The 15,004-nt window shown below is 42.7% G+C and overlaps 1 protein-coding gene across 2 annotated transcripts in view; it reads right to left on the bottom strand.

Annotated features, from left to right (window-relative positions):
- Window positions 1–6,635: 6,635 nt before the first annotated feature.
- Window positions 6,636–15,004, bottom strand: part of RBPMS2 (RNA binding protein, mRNA processing factor 2) — a 30,846-nt gene continuing 22,477 nt past the window's right edge. Inside the window, exons 7-9 of one of the 2 annotated variants that reach the window (XR_015797488.1) lie at window positions 12,432–12,594; window positions 8,185–8,252; window positions 6,636–7,954 (exon numbers count right to left, since the gene is read on the bottom strand). Coding sequence is in view for 1 of the 2 variants with exons in the window: in XM_088148494.1 (XP_088004620.1) it covers window positions 8,190–8,252 (63 nt within the window). In the remaining variant the exon portion in view is untranslated. The remainder of the gene's footprint in view (window positions 7,955–8,184; window positions 8,253–12,431; window positions 12,595–15,004) is intronic. The other variant, XM_088148494.1, reaches the window with a different exon arrangement.

Raw genomic sequence — 15,004 nt, 5'->3', positions numbered from 1 at the left:
GAGCCTCCACGTTGCAGGGAGAAGGGCAGCAGCGGTCTGGTCGAGCAGGAGGCCTCCCCAGGCCTCGCTCAGCTGAAATCCTGAACAAGCCTGAAGCTCGTTTCATTATCCACCCAGAAGGATAACGCTGGCAATCCGAGGAGCATGGAAGGCACCTCAGTGAGGAGATGAGCTTCACTTCCCATCGCTTGTGGAGAGACCTCATAAGCCCTTGGCGTGTGGAAAGAACTTCCCTGTGAGGTTCAAGCTGATGCCTCATCAGAGAAGCCAGACATCCACACGTGGAAATGGGATGTGGGGAGGACAACCGTTAATAAACATCACAGGATCCAGACAGGGCACCAGCCCTATAAATGTCTGCAGTGTGGGAAGAGTTTCTGTCAGAAAACAGATCTGAGCTGCCATCAGAGTACTTACCTCATGGAGAAATTGCATAAAGGGTCAGAATGTGAAACAAGGGTTACCTGTAGAATGGCCGTTAACAAACCTCAAAGAATTCACCAGAAGACAAACCGTATCAATGTGGGGAAGCCTTCTTGGTAAGGTCAAAGCTTATGAGCTGCCAAAGAGCAGCTTTGTATGCTTGGAAGGTGGAAAGAGCCTAATTCAGAAGACCCATCCTCTTGCTCGCTCAAAAATCCACACCTAGCAAGAACCAGAACAACGCTAATAGTGTGAGAAAAGCTTCAATCACAAAACAAAACGTCCAAAGTGTTACGTACAATGAATGGGTGTGATGCTGGTGGAAAACTGACTGCTTTTCTATCTCAAGAAGCAAAATCAATCAGCCTCAGTTTTCAGCTTTCCAGTTCCCATTTTAAAAAGTGGGAAGGTAGAATTAGCATAATTGCTAGAGGGGTTCCCCCCCCCCAATATTGGAATGAACAGATTTAGATCTCTTTGTTTCTATTCCTTTATTAAAGAATAAAAAAGTGACTGAAGTATTGGTCCAATAATTAATCTATATGGACACCATTTTAATTAGGACAAAAATCTTGATTCAGTGTGAAAACAATGATTTTAATACAGTGTTAAAAACTTTTTTTTTTTAATTGTGTGCTTTAGACAAAGGGTTATAGGGTATGGTTGATGGATTTTTAGATATTTGTAGTGTTAAACTTCAGTCTGATGGGTTTTTTCCCTCAAATGGAGTGAAGCTATTTTAGTTTGCTTAACCATTCCAGTAAACTATGGCTTAGTTTGCTTTGTTAACCACACCTGTGTTAATAGAGCCTCTTTATGGTCTACTATATGCTATAGATATAGTATATGTATTCTACAGAATTAAATTGGAGCAAAGAGAAGGAGGAGCTAAAGATTTCCTTCAGATGGCAGCAGCACCAGAAAAGCTACAACAGTTCTTGGGTGAAAAATTGCCCACTTAATACCAAGTCCCATTTCTTTTTAATGTTAGAGCAAAACTGTATTTGTCAGACTCTAACACTTGGGATGCTGAGAGGAAGGAAATACATCTCTAGGTGGCGCCACAGCCATGTTTAGATTTTTCTTCTAAAAATCAGTTTATAGCAGAAAAAACAGGGACAGAAAGGCTACTCAGCTTACTGTGGTTTACTTGTCCAAATACATGTGTGGCACCGTGGCATTGCACATGAATCCTTAAGAGCTTCTACCAGTAGTCAGTGTTGAAAGGTTTACTGTTTTGCTTTGGAGGTGAAGCAAAGTTTGATCGTGAGTAATGGATTAAGAGGACACAGCAGACCACATTTTGGGGACTTTTTCTGAGGCTGGAAGTGAGTTACCTTCCATTAAGCCGGTTAGCAATTGTAGCCTAGCATCACATAGACCTGGTTCGTGCACCACACAAAGCCCTTAAGTGTTTTGTCTGATTTTGGTTCAGTGTTGTTGTGTTACTCCAGCCTTCTGTGGTCTACTTAAGTAAACCATGGCTTGGTGAAACCAAAGAGGAAAATTCTAGCTTTCACTTACACTGCCTATTCTTTTAGACATAACCAGAGCTAAAATATAGCATACTAATGAGGAATCCGTACCTGTCTGATGCTAAACCGCAGTTCCAGCATGAATAATGGTAGGGAACACCACAAGTTGCAAGACAACATCTGGAGAGTAGCAGGTTCTGGCCAACAGTTTATATTTCAGTATTATACATTGTCCAATCTAGCTACTCTTGTCTTATATGAACCTGGTTATACTATCCAAATTTAGGATATGGTCTCGGTTTTTTTAGCCAGTTGTATGTGCACCTGGTTATAACTTCAGAGGGAAATGTGCATATTTTCTAGGACAGCTAGTGCTGCTATGACCTACTTTGATGATGAGGGATCTGTATGCCCAACACATATGCAAGAACTCTATGCAAGCACAGGGGGGCTGAATTATTTATGTTCAGCCCGTGTTAATGCACGATTAAAAGAATCTCCTCTATAATTCAAAGAGCATGGTGGTCCCACACTTGCCTCTAGTGCTCTCCAGGGGCCATTTATGCCTAGGTGAGCAGAACTGAGGAACATGGTTGGTTTGACAAGACAGGCAAAGTGGGAATGGTTCAGCCAAAATCAATGTAGAGACTAAACCGGGACCGATGAAGAAACAGAATGATCTCAGGCACTGAAAGATGGTGAGATGGTAGCAGGAAGGAGATGTTCTAAAGCAGTGTTTCTCAACCTTGGCGGCTTTAGAATGTGTGGACTTCAACTCCCAGAATTCCCCAGCCAGCCAGCTGGGAGTTGAAGTCCACACATCCTAAAGCCGCCAAGGTTGAGAAACACTGTTCTAAAGAGAAGAAACGAGAGCTTAATAGCAAAACTCAGGCTTTGCATACAAAAAGGTCTTCCAGTTAAGATGATTAGATAACAAGCAATAAGTCATCTAAAACGGACTGTGAGGCAAGGTGGGCCAATCGTTTTTACCAGATAGTAGGTTGCCTCCTATGTAGGAAAGGATTGAAACTTACAAGGGGATTGTCAGAACACCCAGATTCAGTCCTGCCTGTTTAGCAAAGGACTGGAAAAATATTCTCAGGCAGAAGAAACCTGCTTGTTAATTAGCGTAGATATCAATAAGCAAAACAGACCAATAATATACTTAGGACAGAATATATGAAAACATCCCTCAGGAAAAGAAACCCAAAGTTGAACTGACTTCTTCAGTCTCTCTTATTTTACAGCAATGGTGGAACATCTGGAACCTTTGTTGTTGTATTGCTAGTTTTTTAATGTTTGTTTCTACTTCTGCACATCCTTTGGCTCATCGCACTAAACTATCATGGAGTTTGGTTGGATTTCGTTAGCATGTTGCGCATGACTCAGCCACTCTGACCAGAAATGCTTCAGACCCACTGGGTAAAAGTTAAAAGCTGCTGTCAGCCCATGAGGATTTCTTCTGCTTCCAACCCCTCTTCAAGGTCATAAAACCCTAGAATGGCAAGATAGGGAAGCAGTTCCTTTTTGTTGGTATATAGAGCTTGGGTATCTTCTTTCCAGGAAATAGTCTGTTTTTTAAAGATAGCTCAAACTTTTGGTTCCAGCTACTGCCTTTAGAACAGGGCTTCGCTCTATCTTCTCTCTTGTTTTCGGTCTTGGGGGGAGGGGTCAACACTCAAAAATACTAAGAGAAGCAGGTGGGGGCCACCACTTCAAATAGTTGATTTAGTGCCACAGGCTTACTCATAAAGTATGCTTACAGTCCTTTGTTCCCACAACATGCCAAGTTACAGGAATAGGTTAATGAGAATAGCCTCTGTCCTGCATGGCTCTAGCAGGTACATAAGGAGGCTCATCCAAGGCTTAGCATTTCATCTGGAGTAGTTGCCAGTTTAGATCTGGGGGGACCTTCTTCATTTGGAACTTGGGGAAACCACTCCATGTTCCAGTGACAGCCTCCAGGCTAGCCTCCAGCTCTGACGGGTTAACACAGTCAGGGCAAGGTGACATAAAAACTCAAGTTAACCCTTACTTGTGGTTTATCATGTGGAAATACAGCTATGACAAATAAAAATAGCATGAACTATAAAAGCATAAACAGCCCAGTTCAAGCTGAAGGGGAGAGGGGCGCTTGAAAAGTCAATGGGAGGTACATGACCATCCATCTTAGAACCTTTCCATAAGGTTGTGAAGACAGCTCTTTTGCAGGGTTTTTCGGCACTTAATTGTGGCTACCACTAAGTCAAGGTTGACACCAGGGTTCTATCTGGATTCTTCTTCTTCACTATTTTTATTGAATTCACGTTATTGATCTTTTATTGGATTGTAAATGGACAAGAATCAAAATGATTATGGAGGTAATTTTTGTTATGATTTCCTTTGCCATTTATTGCAAACTTCCCAATTGTACCATACACCACCTCTTCATTCACCACATCCCACTGCTAGGAAGTGCCTTGACTGCAGCAACAAAGCAGCTTCCTTTGCAGTCATGAATATGCCGGTTGGCTGAGCAATTGTTTCAACTTGACTAAAAGTTATCATTTATTCATCAAACATTGCTAGCTTTGGATGACTACAGTCAAACTTGCCTGCTTAATAGAGCAGGTGCCTCCATACAGTTCAAGTCCCAGCAGACAAAGAGGAAAGGCAATCTATATCAGGGCAAAATATTCTGGAAACAAGGAGACAGGCTGCCTTTTTTTACTCCAATCATACTAAGCAGGAGAAAAATAGGATGGTCAAATGACAACATCCCAGGGCAAAAACAGAAAAGGTTCATCCATGACATTAAGCCGTATCTTACGGAGTTCTACATTTTGTTGGTTAGTCTTAGGTACACCGATGTTTGTTTGCAGAACTTAAGAGCCTCTGATGAGAGTTTGTGAAAAGTTTTTTCAATATCCAAGTATACTAGGCTGATTAACACACCCCCATTGAAGTATGTGAACTTCAGAGAAAGGGCTAAAGATAGGACTTACCTTTGCCTAGTGGAGACTTGTTTTTCTTTGCTTGATATTTGAATTTTGTTTTTAATTTGGTAGGAATAGATATTAAAGTAAAAAGCATGTAGCTTACTGGGTTCCTTAATTTAAAATGGGAAAGCTGCCAAGATAACACCAATGTATTAGCATAACGGCTCATCTTAGGGGCAACTTGTAGATTAGATATTTAAGCGATATATTGTATATCTGAACTTTTAAACACTTTCAGATGGACAAATCCCAACACACTGAATTTGTTCATTTTCGTGATAACAGCAACAATTAGGTTCTGAGTCTTATGCACATCACCTGTTTGCATCTACACAGCGAAGGCAATAATTCAGCTTTTCCTCTTCCAACATGATTACCATTTGACACCCTGAACTTGTTTTCTAATAGCATAAACATCTTGGTTTTATGCTTTAGATTAGTAATATATTTAACTGTCAGATGATTTTTGCATATCTTTTATCTGCTTGCTCATTCTAGAAAGTTAATGCTTTGTTCACTTCGTTTGAATATGCTATCAATTTTCTGCAGAAAATTTCCCTTGCTTTTGGTAGCTTCCTTGACTCTGCCAGTAAATTATGCTGGCCTGTTCATAGTTTCAGCCCCCACCCCTCCAGTCTGTAATATACCACCTGGCTGAGCATCTACTGTAGCTGTTTTTAAGAATCACCCCATGTTCTGGAGTGATTTGACCCTTGTGATTTTTTGTTTACAGTTAGCTGGTCCTCATTCAGAAGTTTGTTTTTGAAATAAGTGTGTTGGCCTTCGTGGCAATTCACTTTATGTTGAATTTAACAGCACAGTAACCATTTCTAATTCCGGTTGTCCTTTATGACTAACGGTCATAAATAGAATGGCATTTACCCAATTTGCAGCTGAAATCAACGTCACAAAACCTCTTCTTGGTTGCACCTTGATGTCATTATCCATTTCAACATCTAGAGATTCTGGCTGGGAGGCCAAGAAAGATGCATCTCCAGTATGAAGATTACTTTGGGGTGTGGTATGTCCAGTTATTCTTTTGTGGAAGCCACCTACCTGAAACTTGATTATATACTTTTTGAGGGAGAGTTACTATTCTAGTAATTTATTTCCTAATTTTACCAGTAAATGCATCTCACTGCATCTCTTCTTTCCTCGAGGTTTTAGGTAGGTCTTTAAAACCAGTGTGGTGTAGTGGTTAAGGCAGGAGTAGGGAAACCCACATTCAGGTCCACCATTAGCTGGGTGATCTTGGGCCAATCACTGTCTCTCAGCCTAATCTACTTCTCAGGCAGGTCAAGACAGTTGCTGTGGCTGTGTGATCGAAGCCCTGTGTAGAAAAAGAGTGGGGCAGTTCACGCAGCCACGGTCATCATCTTGAATTTTTTAAAAAAAAAAAAACCGCCCAACCTCCAGGCATCCCTGCTCATCACTGTTGTGGAGATAAAATGAAGGGAGTTCCATGTGAGCAGCCTTGAGGACCTGGAAGAAAGATGCTCACACTACCTTCACTCCATGTCAACATTTTTCCAAAAGTCCTGAGCATTTGCATTCTCCTCTTTGGTGGCATTGTCTTATATACAGATTTATAATCTCCAAGAGAGTGAGCCTTAAGGAAAGGTGAAGATGCATGTTCACCTGTAGATAAACGCAGCCCTCTCCCCCATTTCATTTTTCCAGGTAAAATTAACTGGCGAACTCTGTGAGCAAAGAACGAATAATGTACAAAAATTCCAGGCAGCAAAGAATCACACACCACTGAGTACAATTCATATATTATCCAGTTTCACATTCTCAAAGGATATAGCAACTTATTCAACAATCTTAATACAAGCGAGACAGCCATGGTTCAATATAATACTTAAAGGACTTCCAAATACCAAGCAATAAAATATCAACAAAAAAAAATTGTGCAATTTCTTGTTACTATGCCTGACTGAATCAGTTACAGAAAAAAAGTCTTTCTCTTCAAGCTTTTAACTAAACATTAAACTTATCTTACAGATTACAGTTATTTTTCTCTTTAATAATTAATTGCACAAAAACCACACAAAATCTTTTTATGATGCATAAATATTTCCTTATTACACATGGTACAAAAATACTCGTACATCTTTGTTCGGTATTCCCATAAGGATTGCTGAGTTGGCAAGACTGGATTCTCTCCAATCAGAGGGATGTGGGAAAAAAGGTTAAATATTTTACAGCTGTTCTATATATAGAAGTCTGACAGAAAAACAATAACATAAAAACAACCCTGACTTAAACTGGGGAAGGGCAAAATGGACCAGAAACCCAGTGTACTGTACTTTTGAGAAGAAACTTTTTTATTTCAAATTCTAGTCAAGGCTGAACATGGGAAAGAAACCCTAGGCGAGAGGGAAGAGGAAGAAGAGAAGAGAGGGGGGAAAAAGTAAATAGTGTTTTTCAGAAGCCAAGTCTTGAGAGAAGCAAGAAAAAGTTTAGTGATCGATAGTTAGTCCAAGATCTACTGCTATGGTTACACAAATGCTAGACCAAAAACAAGTTTTGCACACTCACACACCCACCAAGTTAAAGTGTTTTAAATTCATGCCAGAAAACATGCAAAACCGATTGTCTTTTGCTTCCTTCAGCAGAACTGCATAAACAACGCTCAGGATAAGAAAAGTCTGGATATTGCACTGTACACAGCTAGGCCACGTTTAGTGCCAGCATCCCAGCTGGGAACACACATACACACACGCCCACACCAAAGGGGTCTATCAACAAGGTTGGGTTTCTCCTGAAAGGACTCAGTATAGCAGGAGGAGAAACTCAGCAATGGGAGAGTGGTGGGGCTTAGCAGATTTGGGGGGGAAGTCAGGGAAACAGGAGAACGCAGCCATGACACTGGGGAAGAGATGGAGGAGATCACGTTCACAGTTTTGGAGGGGGAAATCCACAGCTTCATTCATAACAGGGCCAAGTTACTGGAGTCGGGCACTTTGACGGTGTCCACAGAAAAGGCCGAGAGAGAAGGTTCCCAGAGACTCCTTCATCCTTCATGCATTACTTCATGGAGAGACAGGAGGGGAAAATGTGGGCCAAGAAGCAGCTCTTGGAAAAAGCAACAGAACACATTATGAAGGCTAACTCCATACATCTCTCATCATAGTCCCACTATCACACATGGAGGAGAGCATCTACTCTCAGCTTCCCAGGCCCTTGTCTAGCCAGACAGCACTATCTCCTCACTTCTCCCTGGCTGAAAAAAACCCTGCTATAGAAGATAACATCTTCTCCAACCACGCCCAGAACTTCCATATGCATTGCAACCCAATACTCACTAAAACTAACAGAACTGACGGGACTTCCATCCTTGCTGGGTAGCATCAGAAGGAGGGTACCAGCGCATCTAGAAGAGAATGATAAGGGGTGATATGGGAGGAGTAAGATGGTGAACCAAGAGCAGGCAGAAACACTCTGCCTAGGATACATTTGTCCCCATTGCTCAATGGTGCTCAAGATCCTCCAGAAAAGAACTATCAACACTGTTTATATAGCTTTTCTAGTAACCCGTAGTTCTTTGGGATTGCAGAGGTTCTCCTTGTCCCTAACCATACACTGAATTTCTTCACATCTCAAATGCTAGAATGGCTATATGGAGACAGCTTTGAATGCCTTGAAGTCACCTTTGAAGTGGCTCCAAAGTTGAAGACATGGCAGCTGTATCATACTGTGTCATCAACGGTCACTCAAGGCCCTCTATAGAGTTCCACTCCCTACTCCCCTTATTATATCCAATTCATACTCTACCACCCCCTATTATTCCACATATAGGCTATTCAAGCACGTTGCTTGCCATCTCTTTCTCTGCATCCACTAAGTTGAAGGCCTAAATCCCACCCATTGTTCATAAGCACATTTGTAGGAAAACACATTGAGTCCTGCACTAAAGAGGCAAACCTTTGTGAAAGGAAGAGCTAAGTAGTTAAAAACAAATGCAGCAGGGTCACTAGAGGACCATACAAGGTTTTAGTTTTTTAAGTGGTCCTTAAGCAGGAGCCAGTGAATGTGATTTGGTTGGTTTGCTACTTCCATGTCCCTCAGTCCTAAGGAAAAGCCTGTTTTGAGACATAAAGGAAAGGTGATTAAAAAAACAGCAACCTCCTGTCTTATCATATCCTTGAATCTCCTTTTTTTCCTAGCTCTTTGCTGCGGCATATCACAATTTTGCCATTATTTTTTTCAGAGTTATTTTTCCTTGAGTGAACATCCTTCAAACATCCCTATTTAACAGATGTCCTTCTTTGCTAGTAAATGCTCTTTTTTATTTTACCTTCCCCCCCCCCATATCCCATAATTATCAGTTCATAATCATATGGCTGATAGCCTTTGCGTTTTTGGGAGATTTATGGACATTTGGGGTGGGGGGAATTAAGACGTTTAATAGAATGCCTATAATTGCTGCAGTTTACTGACACAACCTGCACCAGGAACAAGGGTGCAAAAAACCCCCCAAAAAACATTCCTTGCTCAGGTAGTGATTCTTAGGGTGGGAGTCAATTTAACATATCTGAATATCCCAATTTACATTTGTAAAATGCTGGGAAAGTACAGAGTTGGAACAAGCTAAAAGGGGAGTGGAATCTGACCTTCTAGGGTGATCTAGAAGAGAGGGTTTGCTGTGGGCCCTGATCCCTAGGGAGGGTCTTCTTCAGGGATGCTGCAGCCTTCTTGGTGGTGGCCCCCTTCCTCTGGAGCAGCCTGTCCCCAGCAAGAAGGGGACAGACCATTAAGACCAGGCTGTTCCAGAGGGCCTTTGGAGGTGAAATGCTGGAGGAACCCTGAGGAAGTGATGCCATGGCAGTGGAGACTGCTTAGAGTTTTTACATTGTGGTTTTTAACGTAATTGCTGTATTGGGGAATGTGTATGCCACTCAGAGTTGGTCTGATTGAAGTGGCATCTAAGCCTGTAACAAATGAACAAACTTGGTTTGGTTGGTATTTTGTTCAGGGCTGATCTCATACTTAGGCCAGCTGAAATCTTTCAGGAGGAAGGAAGTGTCTGGATGTGGGGGAGGGTAGGAGGCGAGAGGGACAGGAGTCCCAATGAAAGACTATGCCGAGAGGGATACGAACTCAACCTAGCATTTTTTAAAAATGAATATTTACTATGGGTCTGGATACTATAGATGTGGTCCTAAATCCCAGAAGGGGCTCGCACATTGCAGTCCGCCATGACAACACTCCAGCTTTCTTCAGCTCTCTGAGCAAGCCCAGCCAACGTGGTTTGCTCAACAGCACAATGCCCCAGCTCAGTCCTACAGCTGCAGGGTCCTTGCAGGCTGCTTCTCTGAATGCTCTGCTTCCTACGGGAAGATCAAAGCATCCCCAACGGCTGTCTGGACTTTGTTCAAAGAGCTCCAAGGAAGGCCAACCCATCAGTTTCCAAGCAACTGGTCCCATCGTTGACCTGCTCCCATTGTGTAGAAGTTTCTCCTAAAGTTCAACCAAAGTCTATCTTCCTGGAACATAAACCCTTTCAATCGAATGGATAGCAGAGAACAAGGCTTCTGTATGAAAGATCTTTAAGGTTTCGGAGTGCATGTTCCTAAGTGTGCTCCTGTCCTTATTTTGCAAATAAGCTACAAAGTGCTGATCAGAAGCTTTGATTCCCCCCCCCAAGTAAAAAGATACCTTTCTGTTATCAGGATTATCTAGAACCATAGGTTAAAAGAGGGACTAGATTCCAACCAATCCACTCCAAGGGAGAAAAAAAAGCACAACAGTATCATCAATAATTAGGACAAGGACATTATTCCAATATCTCAGTCTACTCTGCAGCGCGTGGGAACTATGACCATTGTGAACTGCATCACATTTCCTTCCATTTTTAACTAAATTCTTACATCATTAGAAGGGAACATTGTGGTTAGCGTTAACTGGGCTTTAGGGAAATGGCAACCTCAGCTTGTTTTTTAAACGCTCTTCATATTTGTTAAAACATAATACAACCCTAAACGAACTTCTGTTTGAGCATGCAACACGTATAGGAACTTTATAACCTCATATACAACTGTCAGGAAGACCGTAGCCACCCACAGTTCTAGTTTTTCTAGAGAAAGGAGGTGTCATTAATCAGTTTGTGATCAGCACTTAAAAACATTCCCACTTTGGATTCTGAGAAGCACCTCGTTGTTCAGAGTTCCAGGGACTTTCATTATAATCGGTTTGTATCATTTCTCACATATTTGCCAGTCTTTTTCCAATCATCAACTAACTCCACAAGCCGGGGGGCATTCACTTCTCCATCTGATAGTCACCAATGTGTTACGGTTCCAGATTTGCTTTTCGCCTCCCTCCTTCCAGCTGTAGCTGGAAAGCACTTCCCAGATTCCTAAAGCCATCTCCCCCGCACATCTGGAATCAGTTTTGGCCATTCTGCTTCAGCAGCTGAATGAGACAGGAAGCTGTCCTTGCCAACCGGTGTGCTGTTGTTTAAGGCTAGAAACACGCCCTGCCTCCTCCGGGTGGCATTCCAAGGAAGCACCCGGGAGCACAGGTGCCCCTCAAGCAGCTGCCATGGTACCGGCCTGCTTCTTTCAGCAAAGCTTCTCCCCAACTCCTTTTGAACACATCCAGTAATTCAGCCCACCATGCAATGCTTTTCAATCCATTTCTTACCTCTGCACACAAGTAAACGGTTCTAAAGCAAAGGGCATCTTGCTTTAGACACCCATTTCCAGCCACGCCTTAGAAGAGGCATTCCCCTCTCAGCAAGAGAGAATGCCTCTCCTTAAGGCTGACTTTTGCCGTTTTCACTACCGACGTAAAATTCTGCTGCTCAGTCAGGGAGCTCTTTTATTTTAACATTGTCACTGCTAGCCCGTTCCAATAATTTCTTCTTCTACTGCTCCTTAATATACACGTAGCACCAGATTGTTTACATTTCCTTTTCCTGTATTGTGTCAAAGTCAGAATTTTACTCATTTGGAAGGAGGGGAGAAAGAAAGAAAGGGAGGGGGAAAGTGTGAGAGGAGATTTACCAGATTCCAGCAGAGAAAGGGATTCTCCCTTCCCCTGGCGGAGTCTGTAGCGTGACTGATATGTGCCAGTTGACTGTGTGGAAAAATTAAATTCATGTGTGCTGTTGCTACTGCTGCTACTTCTACACCACCCCCCGCCCCAGCAGGTGAGTGTGGTGAGTGAAACAAGGTGGTAGGGAGGCACTCCCACCCCCCTGACACCACCATGTGACAGGAAACCTTCATTGGTGGTTCCTTTCCTCCCCCAGGTAGGATAATCCCATTGGTGCTCCATGGGGGAGCCCTCTGAACACAAGAAGTGCCATGCTGTGGTGCCCATATCATATGCGCCAAGTTGGCCAGAGGTGGGTTAGAGAAATGCCTGGTTTTCATTTTGCCTGGGCTTTGGGTGGGTGAATAGCGTGGAGGCCCATGCATTGGGTTGCTAAGGAACAGATGGGCAAAATAAAACAAAACAAAAAAGGATAAAGCTTGCGGAAAGTAAAGAAAAAGAGAACAAAACAACCCACTGTGCCCCAAATGGCAGAGAGATGTTTTTGTCTTACCAGCCTTTTCCAGACGGGCCCATCCTGAAAGGCCTCTAGGAATGAAGCTGTTCTACAGCTACTCCACTCTAGCAGGGGTTAGTCAGGACTATGAGGTCCCACCTTTCCAGGGCCAGCTCTGAGCTTCAGGGCTAGCCTGCGTAGGCATCCTGGCTGTAGGTCACTGAAGACATCAAAGGAGGGGTCATTTCAACCAAGAGCTGGCCACTGTGGGAGCCCCTTGGGCGGGGGGCAAGAGGCTTGTTTCATGAGTAGATGCCACTGAACGTGACAAGCAGGCTGTGCTGCAGAACATTTCTTGGGTAAGACCGGGGGTAGGAAACCAGCCCTGACAGGCAACAACGGTTATGAGCTTCAGTTTCCGTAGTTCCTTAGAACAAAAGTCAAGGAGACTCCATCCCTGGAGCTCTTCTTCTTTAGGGACCTGTGAACCTTCCTTGCTTGGCCACTTCTGAGCTCATTGAAACTAGGGGATTTATTTTTAGTAGAGGAAAACACCAGTACTGCAGATGGTCTAATCAGCGGAACATCCTTTGAAGATTCTTGCTCTTCACCAACCTGTTGCCCTTCAGATGCACTGCACTTCAATTCTCATCATCCTTAGCCAGTGTGTTAACACCCCAAACATCTGGAGGCTACCAGGCCAGGGAAGATTAGCCCATTATGTAACAATGTGCAACCCATTCACTGGCTGATTCATACACTGTACTGAGCCATAGCATAGCTTGTTCTGAGTTGATAGTATCTGTGAAGGTAGTCACCAAGCTTCTTCAGACAATGGTTAAAACAAATAATAGCTTAGTGAGGTAGTTTAGCCACAGGTTGGTTAAGGTTTGCCATGGATCAATTAAAAAATATACAATAATTCAAAGATCAGGGTGCCAGTGCACCTAGACATGACAGCTAGGACAAGTCATAGGACTGTGATCCCCATAAAGCATCATTTTGGATCTTCAAGGAACTGGAAGACCAAGAGTTTGCACCCAAGGGTTTTCCATTTCATTTCCTTGGAGACTGACCCAGGAATAGCATCCACGTTCACTGTACCAGGCAGCAATGAAGCAGAACACCTCAATTGATTACATTAAACATGTAGGCAGAGGGGTTAAGCAAACAGCCCCCGTTATGCTCCTGTCGAAAAATCAAGAACACAATTCTTCCATTATTTCATTCAGATGCCAGAATTTCAGCCTGTGTAGTGGGTGGAGCCCTGAGCTGCCAGTTGCTTAGTAAGGAGAGTGAAGTAATGTTTAACTCGAAGACTTTTATGAGTAACGCATTCATTTGCTTTAAAGGGCAAACCTGCAGAGTTCAACCTGAAGAACCTTCTTTCCAAGTGGGGAGCAGGAATAATCACACACCTCTGTTCCAAGCTCCCCCAATTACAAGAGCAAGAAACACAGTCCCTGCCAACTGCCTAATTGGCATAGACTATTCTAAGCCCAAATCCTTAAATTTTGCACGCTCGGTCTGCACAGCAAATCCTTTGCAACCAATATATTTAGCCAAGAGACACTATAAACCGTGCATTATTTGTGTAGGAGTGTTCTGCATTCTCTAAACAACGGGCTAGGGAGATGTAAGCACAGAAAAGCGAACATGGAGGGACTTGCCAGAAATGACGCTTGTCCAGCAATCCTCTATAAAGGGAACTGAAACAAGATCATTCCCCTAACCCTTTTGAATAAGTTGAACTATTTTTTTTTAATAAAGGTCCTTCCCCATTTTTTTCCTATGTTTTCTTTTAGACTGTAAGCCTAAAACAAGGGATATTTTTAATTGCATCCATGTACTTGTGCATACACCCACACGTTGGTTAGGGAGCCTTTTGGAGGTGAAGCTTCTAATAAAAATGATTTCAATAAGGAAATGAATGTGGATTTAATAAGATTCCCCTTATGGGATAATTCTGACTCGATGGAATCTGAGAGAGAGAGAAAAAAAACCTATAATCTGTATAAGCAGCTATTTATTCTCCCTTTGGACTTCGTGTATTTTATCTATTTTCTCTTGTTTGTATACATTCTTACTGCTTGCTCACCATGCTAAACTATTTTCTTCCTTCCTTCAAACTTCTGTATAGCAATGCATCCTTAATTTCCCTTTTGGAGGAGAAAGGGGTCACCAGGGGAGACAATACAAGAACAGACCTTCTTGTATTGGCAGCAGAACCAAGATTAACAGTAGTTTAATGGCTTTCGAAGGGAAGAAGTTCAACTGACTTCATGCCATTCTTCGCCAGATTGAAAGAGCTCTTGTTCTTAGCAGGGAGCTCCTTGTATCGGACAGCGTCCAGTAATGGAACATGCACGTCCCAGTCCTATCCATATCTCTGACTGTGGGTCACCTTCCTGACTTCTCTTCCTTTGAACTTTAGAAGGTCAGTTCTTTTCACAGCCCCACAAAGAGGTAAACAGACATCCCCTTTCCCCTCAACTGCTATTTGGAACGGGATCAAAATACTCATCCTGGAACAATATGAGAAGTTGAAAGAAGTTCACTTTTGTTCCTCGAGAGGCAGATTCAAGCCCTCCATCCTGCTAGAGTAGGGCAGCTCATTCTGAACCAAAATT

The sequence above is a fragment of the Python bivittatus genome, unplaced genomic scaffold, assembly GCF_059951505.1.
Source record: "Python bivittatus isolate LINGU-HERP-01145 unplaced genomic scaffold, Pbiv_v1 ctg000530_np1212, whole genome shotgun sequence".
Classification (NCBI taxonomy): Eukaryota; Metazoa; Chordata; class Lepidosauria; order Squamata; family Pythonidae; genus Python; species Python bivittatus.
The sequence above is the reverse complement of the archived record's forward strand: the minus strand, read 5'-3'. Positions and strand labels throughout refer to the sequence as shown.